The following is an 18,471-nucleotide window of genomic DNA, read 5'->3' on the forward strand; positions in this document are numbered from 1 at the left end:
GAAACGGTCTATAAAGCAGAGGCACACAATCCTTTTCTAATTATAAAAACACACAAAACACATGTAGTCAAACCCAGCTCGCACCAGATGCCACCATTTCCACATGGAGAACCTTCCAGAACAAGAGCTAGTTTAGATTGATGACCTAATCCCAGCAACAAGTACTTTATTCCACCATCACTACCCCCACATCCCAGCTTCTTGTGTTGCGGACAGGCACTATGTTAGGTAACTTGGAAAACTTAATGTGATTTTATTGATCAGATCAGGTATATAAAAGCATACACCTTATCTAAGAAATGATATGACATTGCGTACCAATTTCGGAACTAGCTACTGTAATGTTGTTGGAGGAAAAAACTTCCTTCACACCAAATGCAACTTTAAAACAATGGTGTATTCGCGAAGACAGCTAGCAATATGGTACCCTAGAAGACTGCTCTCGCTATTCGGTTGTTTTCCCACATTCTCTTCGGTAGCGTTTCATTTGGTTTCTCTCGGGAAGTTTGAACCCACAATTCCCTTTGCTTTCCTTGGAAAAATCCTTTCCTTCAATAGGAATCCTGCTTATTACAAGTTAATACTGGATTACCCAGGGCAAGGCAGAAGTGTGTGAGTCTAGGTAAACAAGCATATCATAAGGAGTAACACATGGAAACAATCCCTGTGGCTGAGCAAAAGGCCAATTTTAAAAGAGAAAAAAGTGTCTTGGCTTCACAAATACCCTGCTCTGACTGAACTGCCCTCCTATCAGTTCTGACTTTAATTCTAAGAGAAACAAGACTGTAGAATTAAAAGAAAAAATAGCATCATCCAGAAATGGTGGGACCCTAAGATTTCTCTGGGTGAGGACTGATCCATGTGGGCCGCTGGTGACTCTCACCCTCCACCCTGTTAATGAATCCAGAAAGGGGGAGTGATATTCCTCAGACAATTGCCAGATCTCATATGTAGCCTGTATATCCCCCTCATTACCACCCCAGGGGAACAGACGGAAGGAGAGAAGGTGAGGATCAAGGAAAGAGACACAGGAGAAAGAGGCAAAAAAAGGGAGACTGACCCTTAGGTTGCAGTGACCAAGTGAGTCCTGGGCAAAGCAGGAAGTGGAAGCCTCCAGGTCGACGCCACGAAGGCAATGGCCCAGGAGGCCGCCCCACGAGGACCCCAGGGCCAAGTCCCTTTTAGCTCGGTCGACACAGCTCTTGGTCCCCAGAGTCAATAGTCAGCTGAGCAGGGAGAAGGGTGAGAGTGGACAGAGGGGCGTGAAGAAGGGGCCCAGGGCCTGCAGAAGATTCCGGGTGGGGGAGGCCAAGTGCCTGAGGTCACCAGGTAAGACAAGTGACAGCGAAGGGAAATCAATTCTGTTCGCTCAGGTGCTCTGATGTGGGTCCCATTCCTCAAAGATCTTACTTTTCAAGGCATGCTCAGGACAGTCTCAGGCCACCGGAAGAAGCAAGAGCTTGGGAGTGAAGTCACCATATGGCCTGAGGAGACATCGATGCAGAGAGAGGACTTATCACTGACCCAGCTCCAGCGATCAGGGTGCAAAATTTCTGTCTCCCTAAGGGAGCACACTTTGAAGCGCAAGCCCAGTGGATGCCGACTTGAGAACTATCTCCTTGCTTCCTTCCACAGCCTGCTGCTCTCTGATCGCCTGTTAATGAGCAGGAAATGCAGGAGGAGACAGGCAAGGGAAGAGAGTGGGAGCAGAAGCAGGGGAACTGCATTAGCCACAAATAAATCAGTCCCTGACAACTCGGGAGTTGGGCGTGTGGGTGATGAGTGACAGAGAATGAAATCCTGGAATGATTTTCTTCGCCCAACACTGATCAATCGCCATCCTATATCCCAAAGGAGTGGTATGAATTTGTCGAGTCCCTTTGCAACACTGCTGAGGGACAAGGGGCCAGAGACCAACTCAGCTTCAACTTACACTAGTTTGCGAGAGCCAGTCAAAGGCCTCTGAGCTTCCCAAAGGTGGGTCTTCATGGAAAGCAGAAGTCCTTCTATGAACCAGTCTCCCGTGATGTTGGTTAGAATATTGAGGGTGAGCTAGATGAATAAGCCCAAGAACTGGATTTCTCATCTTTTTGTGCCACCCCTCTTCTCTCCCCCCCAATCTGAACTCCCTTTCCTGAAGGAAAAGGCTGTGTGTACAATGAAATAACTAGACATGAAAACTCCTTGCTTTGGTTCCTGTCATTCTCAGCCCAGAGTTTCAATCCCTCTGAAGCTAAAAGCAGTGTGTCTGCCACACTGTCCAGAAAGACCTCACTGACTTGCATGATTTTCTGGCCCATCCTCCCAACTCCCAGGTGCAGGCTGCGTCACCATCACCATGGGTGGGGCTTCTCTGTGGGTGCTGCACACTGAGCTGCTGTTTTCCCACGAGTGGCCCATAGGGGACTTTTCTCTAGGCTTTGAAAGAAGTGGGGACAAAGCCAAGAGCCAAGGGCTCTCCACTCCTCCCTAGAATTCCACTCAGTGTTGGAAAAGTCGCATTACCTTGCAAGTCCTTCTGCCGGACCAGAGCAAGGCATGAGGACGCAGATACTGGGCTGTCAGAACTCAGGAGGAATTAATTACTGTTCGCTGAGGGTCCACTCTATGCCAGTCCCTTCCCTAATAAAATTCTGAACAATCCAGTGGGTGTGAGGCTTGTACGCATGTTAGTGTTTAGTAATAATAAAAATATTCTTTCATAACGAAATTATACGGAGGGCTCTAAGAGCGCAGAGAAGGCGTGGGGCTCTATGGGGAGGGGCGCTGGGCGGGGTGGAGGTGATTCAAAGAGGAGGTGCACTGAGGTGAATGGCTGCTGCTAGGGGCCCTCGAGACAGCCTGAGGCCAACCCTGGCTCGTCTCCTCACCATGTGGCCACCGGCAAGTTCATTCACTTCACCAGGACTCGGTTTCTTGTCTGTAAAATAGGAGCGTAGTGGGGATTAAATCTATAAAGCCCTCAATAAAGTGCCAGCATATTCTTATCATCAGCCACAGCAGCCGCCCAGGCATGAAGGAAAACATTTCCAGATAAAATTAAAGAAGAAAATGACTCCTCTCATTTACAGCCATCCCATTAGTGAATAGGGAGGGACCAGGGACTTATGGCTAATTTTTAAGCTGGGACATAGTTGTCTCTTTGGAATAAGTAACATTCAACGAGCACCTAAAAATGACAATAGGAGAACCACCTTTTAACTGTGAGGCAAGCGTGTTGGCCCCGCACTCCACGTGGGGTTGAAGAAATACTAACTGGTGACGATTGCTCAGCCCCCCCAAACAGTTAAGGAACATGAAATGCCAAACATCAAACCTATACACATTTTACAGCTTCGTGGTACAGAGGTGTCACTCTTAACCTATACAATTCCATTTTCTCTTCCCTGTTTCTCATGGGCTCCGTGCTAAGGGAGAAAGTGGGTGAGAACAGCTTGTTTATAACTGGAAACACTGGTAGGCTGCGTAGGACCTTGGCACTGTCTGGGGCACTTTAACGCCTGGAAATTTGACCTGTATTGGTTAAAAAAAAAAAAAAAAAAAAGAGGAGGGAGCAGTGGAGTTAGCTTAAGCTTCTCAAATAATTAAGATTTTATCTATGAGAGAGCAGCCTCTCCAGTTCTACTCGGTTTGGCACTCAACTCCACACTGGAAACCTCCCTAATTCAATAACAATCATACCACCTTTTCCGTCATTATCTCGTGGTTGCAGGGCTAGCTGACGGGTCCCACCAGGTTTTCACAGCCACTGGCCCCTGCATTCCTGCCTGAGCCCCGCAGGAAACAGAGCCTCTGCAGCTGCCCGCGTTTATTTACACACATTCCTGCCTCAAATTGAATTAATGAGCATAATTTAACTCAGGCGATGTCCTCCTGCTCTCCTTCCTCTGTGCCCCACTGGTCGGCCTGCTTCCTCCCGCCCACTCTCCCGTGGACATCTTGCTGGAGTGGACTCTGGCACTCTGGGGGCATGGACTGAACTCGGGGTCGCTCCACCTTTGGAGTCCAACGAACCACGTGGGGCTCTGGTTAAAATGTGGATTCCAGTCCAGCAGCTCTGGGCTGGGGCCTGGGATTCAGCATTTTTAGCAAGCCCTCTCTCTGGGGAGGCTGGGGAGGCCGAGGCTGCAGGGTTACAGACGGACTCACCAATACTGCCTGTAACAAGCAATGGCTGCGTCAGTAACCAAAAGGCGAATGTTAACTTCTGAACTTTCCAATCAACCTGATAGAACATGAGGCTTCTCAGGAGCGTATCCATGTGTGCAGAACGAACACAGACTAAGTCAAACCACAAGTCCAATTAACCCCAAACACGGTCTGACACAAATTCCAAAACCTGGGAGTTAAAGACAGTGAAGAATAGCAATGCTGGGACCCTTAACTTTTACACAAAAAAGCAAAAGGAACCCCACATAAGAAACTTCAGCGTGGCTGTGGTTAGATGCAGGAGGTCTGTTTATTGCATTGGGCAGGCCAATGAGGAATTTCCTGCATGCTATGCCAAAGTCAGAGTGCAAGGAACTTTCTCTGAAGTGTGTGCAAGAAAACCAGCAGCTCTCCTGTGCATTCATTCACACATTGTACACCTCCGCTAGTTATCGCTGGCAAAACTCCCTCCAAATTCTACCAAGAAAAAGATTAAAAAGGGGAGCAGGGAGATAAAACATTCCCCCTAAAACAAAAGAAAGCAAATGAATATGTTTGAAAACCAGTGTCAATGTGTTGGATTTTGTTCTTCCTGGATACAAATATGTATAATATCTCCAGCAAAAAAATATCCTTAACCTTGGACCCAAAACTGTTTGTGCAGGTCTACACAAACTCAGTATTTGGCTGCTTCAACAGAGAAAGGCTTTCACGTCAAATGTTGCACAGAAAAGTAGATTTGGGGCATTTTTTTTTTTTAAGGAAAGATTGAATTTATCATGAGACATATTTCATCAAGAAACCAGTAAAATGAACCACCTTTTTACCCAAACCACAAAAACGGCAAATTCCTTTGCTAGAAAAGTTGGCTGCTTCTGTTGAAAAGATTAACTTATGCTGAATAGCTTTTGGGGGCGTACAGGATAGATGAGATTAGCGGTACTTAACAACGTGTAACCATAAAGAGTAGCTCCCGGGAGAGGAAACATGGTAGCTTATCAATATTCCTTCCTCATTGGAAGATTCTTCAGTACATTCACACAAATCGATCTAAATGTATTCTAGAAAGGTCCTCTCAATGCCTAAATCCTGCTGCATAAGCAAAATTCATCTCAAACCTTTCATTACCACTTAAGGCCGCACATGAGGAAGGATCATGGCTGGGGAGCAACTTCCCTTCGTTTTAGTAACTGATTTGCTCAAGCTGAAACTACAACAGTGCTTTAACTAACACGATGAAATAATGCTAATCACATTTTTTCCCCCTTTTCTTTTTTGGTTGCTGCTGACTTGACAGTATCCTGAGAAAACGAGGGAATTACACTTTTTAATCGGATGGAATGTTTAGCTACTCCACACGAAGCAAGTCTGCCAAGAGGCAACCCTCTATGGGTTAGCTACTGAATATTCTTGAAACACAAGGAAAGAAAAATTGCTAGTGTCTGTAGACACTGACAAGTTGTAGATAATTATATGCCATTAATTTCTGATTTTAGGAACACCTAACATCTGATTATCCGTCAGAGTCCCTCTGCCCCAAACAGGCCATCCCACGGACAGGCCCTCCTCCTGCAGCTTTTGTTCAGGGTGCCATCTCCTCCTTGTCATCTACCTTTTATAAGTGGCCCGAGCTCAAGTCGCCTTTCCCCAAGCCCTGGTCTTCTGTAAGTTTTCTGACAAGGATGACTCTTATTACTGAATACATTGTTTTAACTGTACTTCTTGAACTTATGCCTAACTTGTTCAATTATGCAAAGTTGTCTTCCCATCAAGAGAAGCTGTTCAAGAAATGGTCTAGGCTTCTCCTCCTAACGCCTGTGTTTTCCTTCTTCTCCTGTAGGACAATGTGGACATTTGCCAGGATCATTCTAAAACATATTTGAGTCCCTTCATAATAAATCTGCTGGAAGGACCAGCATAAAGGAACCGCTGGGGCACAGCAGGAGCGTGGGCTTGTCCGTCAGATGCTCCGGCCTGCACTTGGGTAACAAGGAGTATTTGCAGTGGTGGCGGCCAAAGCCCATTACTAGCGGAGGCACACAGCCAATGGCAGCAGTGCTGCGTGGCATGCTGACAGGTGGTCCCTGGGTAGCCTCTGTGGGTCCCACCAGCTTTCTGAGCCTGGTTCTTAAGCCTTTCCAGTAAGGCCACATTCTCTGGGCTGCATAATTTCCTTTACTTATTGCTTTTCTGTTTATTAAGTCAAAGTCAGTTTTTCTTTTCTTTTTCTTCTTTCTCTGCAACCAAAGACCCGACTGGTATAATTAATAAAGAAAAGTTTAGCAAGTTATAGCTCCAAACCACCAAGGTCAAAGCCAAAGACCAACAGAGCAGCCTGCCCTCCGTCTGGAGTCTTCACTCAGTGCCACCACTGGAGAAATTGTCCCGGGTGCTCAGTAAAGAACTTTTAAAAGAGAGACAGCAGCAGGAAACAAGAGTTTAAGTTTTAGGGTATTTTCTCATCCAGAGCCCCTACTCTGAGTTTACTGAAAGTCCTGTTCTCAGTGCCAGATGCTCTCTCTTCTCCTGCCATTTCAGCACGTCCTCCTACAGACCATGTATCTGTATAGATCCTTGTGCCTTCTTGGAGCAACTAACGTAAGATACCTGATGTGAGACTGGTGACATAATTCCATAAACGCTATAACACACAGACAAACAACACAGCTGCACACAGTGAAAATGAATGCTGTTGGGTGGATCTCTGGATGTGTTGGCTGGAACTCTGGTGATGAGGCAGAGATGGGGGGAAGGTAGCTCACAGGTTTTCTTAAGCATGTGTGATAGGGGAGGGTGACGACGCCCCTGGAACAGGAAGGGCTGTGTTAGGGTGAGCCGAAGACCACAAGAGTTGTGTTTTAGCTGTTTTCAGAGTGTAAGGTGCTGGGAGGCCCAGCACGTGGATGGCATGGAATTAGTCAAAATGATTTAGATTCACCATACGGTTACTTTCCTGTGACGTTAGTCATTAGCTTTGATACAGACTTTACGGCAGATGACCAGTAACCTGGCGTGTCTGAGGGGCCTGATTGCTGATGACTACAGAGGGGCACTCATTTCCTGTATATTCTAGCCCTCCACTCCCACCTCAGTCATCTGTCCCATAAACTCTGAATAGTTTCCTACACACCACTGAGGATACTGTCCTCAAGAAGTTTTCCATCTAAAGGGAATCACCGAAAGCCCATTCTTCTCCAGTGTTGAGTGGAAGTGAGTGGTTCAACTATTAAGCTTTTGCTTACAAACCAGTTACCAAACTTGTTATTTTCTTAGGCAGTCTTCTAAGATTGACATGTGTATTTCAGGTCCCAATGGCTCTCTTTCTATGTACAATTGAGGCTCTGTTTGGAAGCCACTGGAGAAGGAGCACTACCCCTTTGTCGGCAACTGCAATAACAAGTAGTGTCTTGTATGAGTCCTCAACGAACAAAGCCCTGTTCCAAGCCCTGTCTGAAGGGTTGGGGCACCCACGAAATGACTTCCGAATGCATGGCGACACCGATTTTGGCAGTAAACCCAAGAGGTGTTGGTTTTGAGAGTGTTCTCTTGGCAAAACTGTGATCAATAAACTCACATTTAAACTTAAGCCACTACAAAGACGTACAGAAGTTTAGACAGGCACTTGCTCTAAGAACCAAGACAGGCGATACCCTGGAGCCTGAACGGGAACTAGAGTTAAGGGAAGAGCTGGGGTGGAAGTGATAGAGGGCATCAAAGGAAAAACAATCGAGAACTAGCTTTAAAGAAGGCAGAATATATATAAAACTAACCAATATAAACAACTCCCTGTGAAACTGAAAGTAAAATGACGAGGAGGATTCACAAACAATACAGCTTCGAATAGAGCACATTAGGTGTTCATTGTTTAGAGTTCTGAGTTTTGGAAGCTTGTTTCACTGTCAGAAGCTTGGAGGATAAAGCCATGAACTCTGTAGAGCCCTAAATCCAAACGGCAACTTTCTAGAATGACAACCCAATCTTGGTAGTTCCATACATGATGGGGAAGAATAAAGAAGGTAATATTTTTCTTTAAAAAAAAAAAACCGGGGGAGAAAGTGGCCCTGAAATGGCATTTACTAGGAGGCAATCCATCACTATAGGTGATCATGGCAGAAGGACATCATAAAAAGACTGAACAGAATTCAGGTTCATGCTGTAGTATGAGAATGCTACCTCCATTATGCTCATTCCATTAAATTTGAAAACACTGAAAAGAAGAAATTCGTTTTTCTTCTAATAAAATGAACAAGTCCCTATGTGGACAACTTGTTAATTATCTAAAGTTGCTTCCCCACCCCCAGTTTTATTGAGATATAATTGACATGTAACATTGTGTTTGTTTAAAGTGTACAACATGATGATTTGATATATGTATATATCGCAAAATGATCACTACAGTAAGTCTAGTTAACGTCCATCGCCTCATAGTTATACATTTTTTTCTTGTGATGAGAACATTTCAGGTTTACTCGCTTAGCAACTTTCAAGTATACAATAGAGCATTGTTAACTATAGTCACCTTGCTGTACATTAGAGCCCCAGGACTTATTTATCTTATAACTGGAAGTTGGTACCTAAAGTGGCTTCTTGATTTTATATTTCCTGTTCAGAACAAACTATTCTGGCATAATGAGCTATTGTATTTGCCAAAATTGTGATTATCTCAGATTTTAAAAACCTCAATAAGTTTACATTACAGAAAACTATTAGAATGGCCTAATGCAATGTTTAATTCTCATTTAATGGTGGAAGGATTAAAAAAAGCAAAAAACGTTTTTACAGCCCAGACAAGGGCAATTTTTAAAAGATTCATTTTAACCGATTCAGCAGTCAGAAAGATTAACACAAAATAACACTCTTATGCCCTCTATTTCCTGTTCTTTCGAAGAATTATTTTTCCCACATTAATCATAAAAAGGCAAAAGTCTGACTTATTATGTTACAGCATCTTTATTCATGGTCCATCTTATTCTTTCTTGATGCCACATCGAGGAAAATTTCTCAACAAGCCCGTAATTTCCTTCAGTGAAAATGTTAAACCCTCTCCTTTGGTCTCCACCTGGTCTCCTCCATCACAGTAAGCTCCTCATCCTCCCGTGTCAATCATTCTGCCCTGCAGCTTCCGTGCTTCCCCACCATGGCTTCTGGTTTTCCTGGACACAGAACCACTTTCCTTACTGCTTGTCTTGCCTCTAAATAAGATGCTGTGTTGGGGACAGACTTTTCAAATCTTGAACTTTTTCTTTTCTTGTAATATCACTTTACTTGACACTAAAATTTTATGCCCCAGCTCGGCTCTTGGTGCCAGATCCACCCGTGCTTTAAGCCTCTTCTAAGGCAATCCATGAGCCCGGATTGACTAAGGAAAAATCTCCCTAGAGGAGGGAAGATTTTGTCCATGAAATCATTCCAAATTTATCAGAGGCCACCTGTTCACTAAACTCTACCTAACCTTGACATTTTCTTGACCAAGCCTCTTCTCCAACTCTGTGCTTATATCTGTTACTCCAAAAATACCCTTCAACATACGGTGTTTCCAAAAAATAAGACCGGGTCTTATATTAATTTTCGCTCCAAAAGATGCATTAGGGCGTATTTTCAGGAGATGTCATATTTTTTCATGTACAACAATCTACATTTATTCAAATACAGTCATGTCATCTTCTTCTGGAACATCGTCATAATGTACTAAATGCGTCCGTCTGGCTGATGATCTTAACTGGGGCCTACTTTCGGGGTAGGTCTTATTTTAGGGGAAACACAGTAATAATGAAAATGCTGCCCCATGAAGTATTGGTTTAGGGAACACCATTCTGCTAGAACTGTCGCTGACCCACTATTCCCATCAGTTTTATCTCCCATAATAAAACTACTGGACAATGATTATCTTAGTACTTCCTTGAATTAGGTACTCAAAAAAATCCATTTTGATTCTATTTTTGCCTTTTCTTTAATATCAGTTCCAAAACAAGCATTTTTCAGGAAGTAATTAAACTTTGTTATTAAACCTTTACACATACCAATATCAGTGAATGTTATACCACAGATACCACCCATGTAGCTGAAATAATTCAACTAAAATTTTGTCTGGAAATGTTCTAAAATTTTTAAAACTGGAAATCATTCTTTTCGTGAGAAAAATGCATGGTTTATGCTTTATTTTTTTGAGTACGCTTCTCTTAAGAAAAATGCTAAATTCATTAATCTATCAGTCACTTACTATGTACGATCGGATCCTGTACAAAGCTATTTCTAAAGGTTCAAGTACTTGGCATCTGCTTGTGTTATCAATTCAGCAAACTGATATTAAGCACCTATTACACAAAGCCAATGACACTTCCCAATTCTACATGACAGGAGCTTAATTTAATTTTATAAATTCATTCAGATATTTACTGAAGGCCAGAAAAAATGGGAGGTAGGTGCCCAGGATAGGGAAGAGCATTGACTTTCCTCACTGTTTACTGTTTAGAGGAAGAAACGGATATTAATTATGAAATCACATAAATATAAATTTTTAAAAATTGTGATGAAAAATACATAAAATTTACCATCTTAATTATTTTTAAGTATATAGCTCAGTAGTGTCAATTATATTCACATGGTTGTGCAGCAGAGCTCCAGAACTTTTTCATCCTGCAAAACTAAAACTCTGTCCCCATTAAACACTACAGTCATTTGCTTCTCCCTCCAACCCCTGACAACCACCATTCTACTTTCTGTCTCTACGAATTTTACTACTTTAGGTGTCTCATATAAGTGGAAGCATATAGTAATTTCTTTTTGTGACTGGCTTAATTCACTTAGAATAATACCTTCAAGATTCATCCATGTTGCAACATGTGACAGGACTTTTCTTTTTAAAGGCTGCATGATATTCTATTGTATGTATAGATCACATTTTAATAATCATGTGTCAATGGACATTTGGGTTGCTTCAACCTCTTGGCTACTGTAAATACTGCTGTTATGAAAAAGGGTGAGCAAATATCTCTTTGAGATCCTGCTTTCAATCTTTGGGGTATATACTCCCAAGTGGAATGTCTGAATCATGTAGTAATTCTATGTTTACTTTTTCCAGGAACCTCCATACTGTTTTCCATTGTGATGCACCATTTCACGTGCCCACCAACAGTACACAAGTATTTCATTTTCCTATATTTTCGCCAATACTTTTTTTTTCTTTTCTTTCCTTTTAAATAGTGGGTGTCCTAATGAGTGTAAAGTGTTACCTCAGGCACAAATGTACATTTTTGATTGCAGTAAGTGAAACAAAGGAAAGGTCAACTGTTTTAAGAGAACATGTACAGGAGGTTTTAGCCTGCTCAGAGACTAACGGAAAGGCGTCCTGGGGAAGTAATGACTCATCTGAGGTCTGAGAACTCTGTAGGCATTAACGAGGTGGAGGGTAGCCACCAGGGCCTTCCGGAAGTGAGGTGAGCAGGTCCAAATGCATTGTGAGAGCACAAACAAGGCACGCCAGCGCGGGTGGGGTGAGGAGCAAGAGAGATTATGGCAGCAGCAGAGGCCAGGGCTTCACAAGGCCCACAGGGCCAGTACACGACCTGGAACTTTATCCTGAGGGCAATGGGAAGCCAAGAAAACAACTGTATCAGATGTGTGTTTTGAAGGTCTGTTTTGGCTACAGTAAAGCAATGGATCCAGACAGACTGGGTGCTAGGAAACCAGTCATGAGGCTACTGCAATGGTCCAGGGAAGAAACGCTTCAGCACCATCTTACTAGACGGGACCAGAACTGGAGGGAAGGAGACACATGTAAGAGATATTTAGGAGGTAAAAACGGTAGTGCTTGGATTCAGCATAGCGATGGGGGAAGGGGCTTGAAACTCTAGTAGGATAAAAGGACAAAGGGTTTACACAATCTTAGGAATCAGTAAGTAGGATAATCATCGTACATAGAAATTGCCACTTATTGAACAAGTTAACCATTTGTTAGGAGCAGATCTAATTCAGTTGCGGTGGCGTTGGCTACTATTGCTCAGATGGTTGCAGCATGACATAAACGTGACTGAAGTCCTGAGTCCTGACCTCTTCCCTCCCACATTCAAAAGGAAATGGTGAGGATATTAGCCAGCACTTTGGAAAAACTACTTTAATCAGATCCGTGCTTTATAAACCTTAGTTTATAAACTCTGCTTAAAGCAATTAATAAGCATAGATTAACAGCTCAGTTGTCCCACATTTTATTTTTTAGGGAAAGCCTTGTGTAAGAGCCAAGACTCTTTTCATTGCAAGCGATGAAATCCAAGTCAGGTGGTAGCACCCTGGGTGTGGGGGAGGGACCTGGAAGCTGGGTTTCCTACCTCTCAGTCTTGCTTCCACTACATGTAGCTTTGAAGAATGAATCTGTGTTTCCAAATCTCTGTTGGTGAAGAGCTGTGCTGTCCAGGACAGTGCCACTGGCCAGAAGTGGCTACTGAGACTTGAAATAGGTCTAGTCTGACTTGGGATGTATTCTAAGTCTGACATACACACTGGATTTCAAGGACTGAGTACAAAAAAAGAATGGAAATGATTTCACTAATAATTTCTTTTAATGTTGATTACATGTTGAAGTGATAATATTTTGGAAATGTTGGGCTAAATATATTAATAAAACAAATTTAACCTGCTCCTTTTTATGTTTTCAATGGAGCCATTGGACATTGAAAATTACACATGTCATCCATTTTATTTCTATTGGGCAGTGCTGCTCAGGAACATTTGACTCGAAGCCAATTTGAACTATTGGTGCCAAGAAAGGGGCCTTAGAAAAGCTTCTATTTCCTTCCATCTCTGTGGCAAACAATGAGCTCGGCTCAAGCCTATCTTGAGTCTGCAACTTATTAATTAATAAGTCTGCAACTTATTAATTTCTTCATTAATTTGGACTCTTTTCAAAAGTAACCAATCCATCTGGAATTATCTTATGAAAAACTGGAATATATTGGTTTACATGTTTCTAAAAGTTCAGAGGTGGTCCTAGCTTCAGGCAGAGCTGGATCCAGGCGTGGCCTCAGTGCTGCCACCTCTCAGTTTGGTTTTCCTCTTGTGCTCAATTTATCCCAGCCAGGCACTCTCTTGGTGGTGGCACTCTCTCCCTGGCAGCACTGATGGCACTCTCCCTGTGACATAGGGATGATGGCAGCTCCAGGCTCCAGCTCCCAGCAGCAAGAGAGCGTTCCCTCTATTTTTTTTCTACAAAATATCCTTGCATCGTCTCTCAGTGCCCGGAGTAGGTCACCACACCCATTCCTGAGTCAACCTCCACGGTCCATGACATGAAGATCCTGGCTGACTGGTTCTGGGTGGCAGGTCCAGATCCAGAGAGGGAGCAGAGGGAGAACCAGCAGTGTTTGGATGCATGTTCTGAAAGAGGAGAAGGGCTTTAGGGGCTGTGACCAGAAAAGGGGGAACTGGGTGTCGGGCAGACCACAGATAACAATACGCCACTGCATCCAGGGTGCATGCACAGGGCGTCTTTCCTGCCACAGTGGAGTGGGTGAGGCTTGCCTTCACTGCACCCTCAGGGGCAGTTGCACATTTACATATGCCCTTCTTGCAGTTTCTATCCTTTAGCAAAATTACGCTGCAATAATGACCAACCCCCACTCACCCCCAAAAAAACAAAACAAAAACCTTGCGAATGAAAGTCTACTATAGCCACAGACATAGGTAACCTAGATTTCTCTTTTCCCATCTTTACCCAAAGGGATGCCAAGCCCTTGTGACAGCCGGTTAATCCAGGTTCACAAAGCACACGATTTCCTCAATGGACATTCTGATATCTCACAACGCTGACAGCAATAAGAGTAACTGAAAAATCTCACCTACTGTAAGTCCTTTCACTATTTTGGTCTTATCTTGAATACTGTCAACAGCAGCTTTGCATCCTGATTTATATAAAATAGGAAAATCCTGGCACATGCTTAATAGCACTGTGATTCAGTTTTCTCCCTTCTTAGTCTAATCAATCCTGCTTCTTCTCTTGCACAAATGCTTAATCTGATGGCCTTTCCTAGGCACCTCTCTACCTCTTCAATAGAACAAACCTAGAGAACACCGGTGTCTCTGGGTGGGAGAGCTACAGCTATGGTGACCAGATAAGGCCGTCTCCCTCTGCAGATGTTGGAGAAGTAAACCCGGGCATAGACTCTCAACGGCGAGGCCCCACATACACATTTCCACATGTTTGGAGAAAGGAAAAGTTCAAAACCACATCAAAAGTACTCTGTGACCACGGAGTATAAATATTACAAACAAACAAAATCAGCATGTAATGTGTACTTTAATTTGCTGACAGATATTTAAAAAATTAACATCAGAATGAATGACAAATGCCAACACCACAACAAAACCTTTAACCCAAGAGAAAAATAACTCACAATCAAAGCCGCCAGGCCTCTAATTAGCACACAGCATCCTTGAAACGAGAGGCCAAAATAAAATAAACTGCCAACATGGAGAGAACTGTGCAGGGAGAAAGGGGAGCAAGGACTGAAAAAATCAAGGCTTTCCATAACGTACTTAAAAAGAAGAAAAGACTGTTGTTTGAAACCTGCTTTACTAGAAGTGGGAGAGTTCATAGGTAGAAGATTGCTGCTCAAACATAAAGCATGTGTATACCTTCTAACGCAACATTTGTATTTTAAAAATTCTTTTACACTGCAGGGTAAGTCCATTCAGATACAATTTAATAAAAGCAACATTTTGAAGGAGAATTGACTGACATTTACTCGACAACTGGTTTGTACCTAGATGCTTTCACCCTACGTGCTTTCCACAGTGACAAAGTGTGGGGGTTCGCCCTGACGTCTAGCTGACTTGGGAAGTCCCAGCTACTTCACCCTCTATGTGACCAACCAAGGTCCTGGTTCTTTTTTCTAAGCCTCTTCCTCATACGACTGTACAATAGATTCTCAGAGGAGCTAATGCTTAATTCATTATGTATATAACTGCATTGGTATAGAACATTTATATGAATGTATATTTTGTCTGAGACATAGTAATTTCTCAATAAACATCACCTACTATTATTTGCATGCTTTATTTTCTGAAATGTCCCTATTAACTCCAAAGATAGATATTATCTACTTCATAGACCTGATGAAACCAAGGCTCAGAAATAGCATAATTATGAATACGATGCACAGCAGACTTGACTTTATAAATTTCTAAGGCATTAGGTGAATTTAGTTCAAATCCCACTTTCACTGTTAGGATTTGCACTGAGTAGGAAAGAAATTTGATTTGGGTCACGTGAATCCAGACTAATTCTGTTGATCCCAGAGGCCTTGCAAAGAAACAACCAGGAAAAAGTGGGTGCTGGTCCCATTACTGCCTGTAGAAAAAATCTGAAATCACTTTAAGGAGCTAACACCCTTTTAAAAATATGCTTCCTCTCTTGTTTGATAATCAGGCAGAGAAAAACAAAAGCAACTTGGCATGACATGTAACGACGACAAAAGCCATTTTCTGATAGAACTGTTATCTGATGCCTGAATTTTCTGATTTTAGAGCCCGCATGGGGCTGTGGGTGGGCTTCAAGTCTGGCTCCATTTGGTAGATATTACCTACTTCATAGATCTGATGAAACTGAGGCTCAGAAATAGCACAATTACGGATACTATGAACAACAGACCTCACTTTACACAGTTTTTAGGCATTAGGCGAATTTACTTCAAATCCCACTTTCACTGCGAGAATTGACAATCCCATAGGAGACTCTGGTTTTCCGTCTTTCTATTCCGTCTTTCAGAGCAGCAGTGGGTTCTGGAGGTGGCTTCCCTGTGGCTGAACAACTCCAGGTGCCACCTAGCAACTGCCTTATGTACCTGAGAAGGCCATCTTTTTGATGGATTTTTTTTTCCAGGAGCAAACGTGCTTCTTTCCCAGAACCCCCCAGTGAACATCTCCTTGAGTCTACTTTAGGGCTTCCCAACCACTGCCTACAGCACGGGGGTTGGGGACAAGCTACCCCTAGAGTCAGGGTACACAAGGCTCCCTGAAGGTGCTGGGCCTCTTGCACAAGGTGTGGTATGTGGATACAAACTGGGCCCCCTTAGAAAAGAGCAAAGGAGGATGGCTGCGGGGACAAACAACTGTGTTCCCACACCATGGAAAAAGTTACCTTGAGGACAAGTCCTTTCCTGGTCCTCAGGATGGCCTCTGTCCTACAGACATGTTCTGGAAACACAGCTGAGCAAAGATGGCAGTGGACGTGACTGTGACTGCTACGTTTCGGCCTACCTCCTAGAGCACAAGCAACTTGGAAACAGAACCCCTCTTTTTCTATTTCATGTGGAAAACACCTGGGCCTGAGGTATTACTAGGCTGCACAGTCCAGGAGAAGGCAATGACTTAGGGAAGATTCAAGTACGGCAAATGGCAACCACTCCACCCCGTTTGCTTTTAGTCCGTTGGGATTTGCATGGTGTATACACACAAGCGTGCATATAAAACTCAAAAGTAAACCCATTCCTGTATTTAGGATAAGATTTTTTCTTTAAAAGCCTGTCATATGCCAGAAACTGGCTGGAGCCTGGAGCTTGGCACGGCAGACAGAGTTAGCAGTTTGTAGGCTTTGAAGTGGAAGTTTTTCTCCCCTGTTTTACTAGCAATGAAAAGAATTTTAAAGGAAAAGCACCGACATTGGTGAGGAGTATTTTTCCACGGGGAACGATGTAATGTCTTTCGGTATAATCCTCTATTTGGAAAGCTAGATGCCTCGGAAAGCTGCTGGCCCTACCAGCCATGTCTTACCCAACCGCTGCACACGAGAAATACATCAGTTGTGAATATTTTAAATATATCATCTTCTCCTATAATACCCAGAACTGGATCACACATTGTCGTGGAGTAAGATTTTAGGTGTTTTAAAGCAGTGGGTTCTCAAATTCAAAGGGAAGAATAGCCTGGAAATTCATTAGAGTTCAGAGGCTGGGGCTTCAGAACCATAGATTCGGGTTCAGTATGAGTGAGTGTGTGTGTGTGTGTGTGTGTGTGTGTGTGTGTGTGTCTTACAAGTATTTTTTTTTGGGGGGGTGAGGGATTGTCATTTTAACAAGCAACCCAGATGATTCACCTGCAGGTGGTCAATGGACCTTACAGAGAAACATCACATCTAGAACCTATAAAATATTAAAATTCTACGGCTAAAAGAATTGGGAGTTTAAAATCACAATATTTCTATCTATAAAAGTTCAAAAATCATTGATCACTCTCGGAAAGTGAAGAGTCTGCCTGCTATACCTTTCCCACAGGTTATTGGATTATATCTTCACCACACTCCTCTGAGGTAACCAGGGTGGGTGATATTATTTTTGACTTGGCTGATAAGGAAATTCATGCAGGTTAAGTGATTTAGCAAACGCTACAAAACTAGTTGGGGCAGGTCTCTTGTCTGAGGTCAAATAAGACACCCCTAAAGTGAAAAGCGCTGAGAAATAACATGAAGAAAATATAAGCACGTTTCCTGCTCCAGTTTTACATGGATAAAACTGATTCCTCTTCTCTCTAATTCAAAGCTTCAGCAGGCAACTCGGGGCTAAAGGAAGCTTGTCATTTTCCACCTCCAAACACTGGCTTTGGGGACCCATTATGGAGAAGCTTACAGCCAGCCCCTGGTATGCTAACCTCTAGTTTTCCTTGGGAAAAAGAAAAATACGTGGTCCCCTATGGTAAAACATCACCACACACATTTTCCTTGGCTGACGACTTTGGTATTCCCCCTAGAACAGACCCGGCATGAATTTTAAAGTCACTTTAGATCTAGCTTATGGGGCCTAGAAAAATGGGGTGCCTCTTAAAATCCCACAAATGTTGCGTATGCTCAGGAGAGGAAGTATACAGATGACTTCTTATGTCAGATACTTGCACTGGGACTTCCGGGCTCTTTGTCTGGTTTGGGTTCACAACACTGTATCACGAGGTGCTGTAGGGAAGATAAAGAGTCTTTGATGGTGGAAAATCACTCATTCCTTTGCCCTCCAGGGAAAACCTGCCTTCTCTCTCGTGAGAAAAACTCCAAATGTAACGGACAAGACAAAGAAATATTTAATCAAATTAATTTAGGAAACCCCAGCAGAAACAATGCACCTTTTCAACAGTTTACGATGTTATGAACAGACAACGTCTTGTGTGTTGAGTCTGTCTCCAGCTCCTGGGTGAGAAATGCCGTTTGCCATTAGACACTAGCTTCATTCTAGAGCTCAAAGGAACCATGTTCATTTGCCAAAAACCTGCTGCTTTGTGAGCTATAAAAAATAGTTTATAAAAATCACTAGAAACATTCTTAAAATATGATGATGATGATAAAGCAGT

The 18,471-nt window shown here is 43.1% G+C and overlaps 1 protein-coding gene across 4 annotated transcripts in view; it reads right to left on the reverse strand.

Annotated features, from left to right (window-relative positions):
• ATP8A2 (ATPase phospholipid transporting 8A2) overlaps positions 1-18,471 on the reverse strand; it is a 555,453-nt gene that overhangs the window by 103,985 nt on the left and 432,997 nt on the right. Inside the window, exon 33 of one of the 4 annotated variants that reach the window (XM_088793296.1) lies at positions 13,375-13,518. The exons of the other annotated variants lie outside the window; for them this stretch is intronic. Within the exon in view, the coding sequence (XP_088649422.1) occupies positions 13,390-13,518 (129 nt within the window). The 3' untranslated portion in view covers positions 13,375-13,389. Of the gene's footprint in view, positions 1-13,374; positions 13,519-18,471 lie in introns of those variants that run through there. 4 annotated transcript variants of the gene reach the window in all.

This window comes from Rhinolophus sinicus, chromosome 16, assembly GCF_057876585.1.
Source record: "Rhinolophus sinicus isolate RSI-liver-muscle chromosome 16, RSI-T2T, whole genome shotgun sequence".
Lineage (NCBI taxonomy): Eukaryota > Metazoa > Chordata > Mammalia > Chiroptera > Rhinolophidae > Rhinolophus > Rhinolophus sinicus.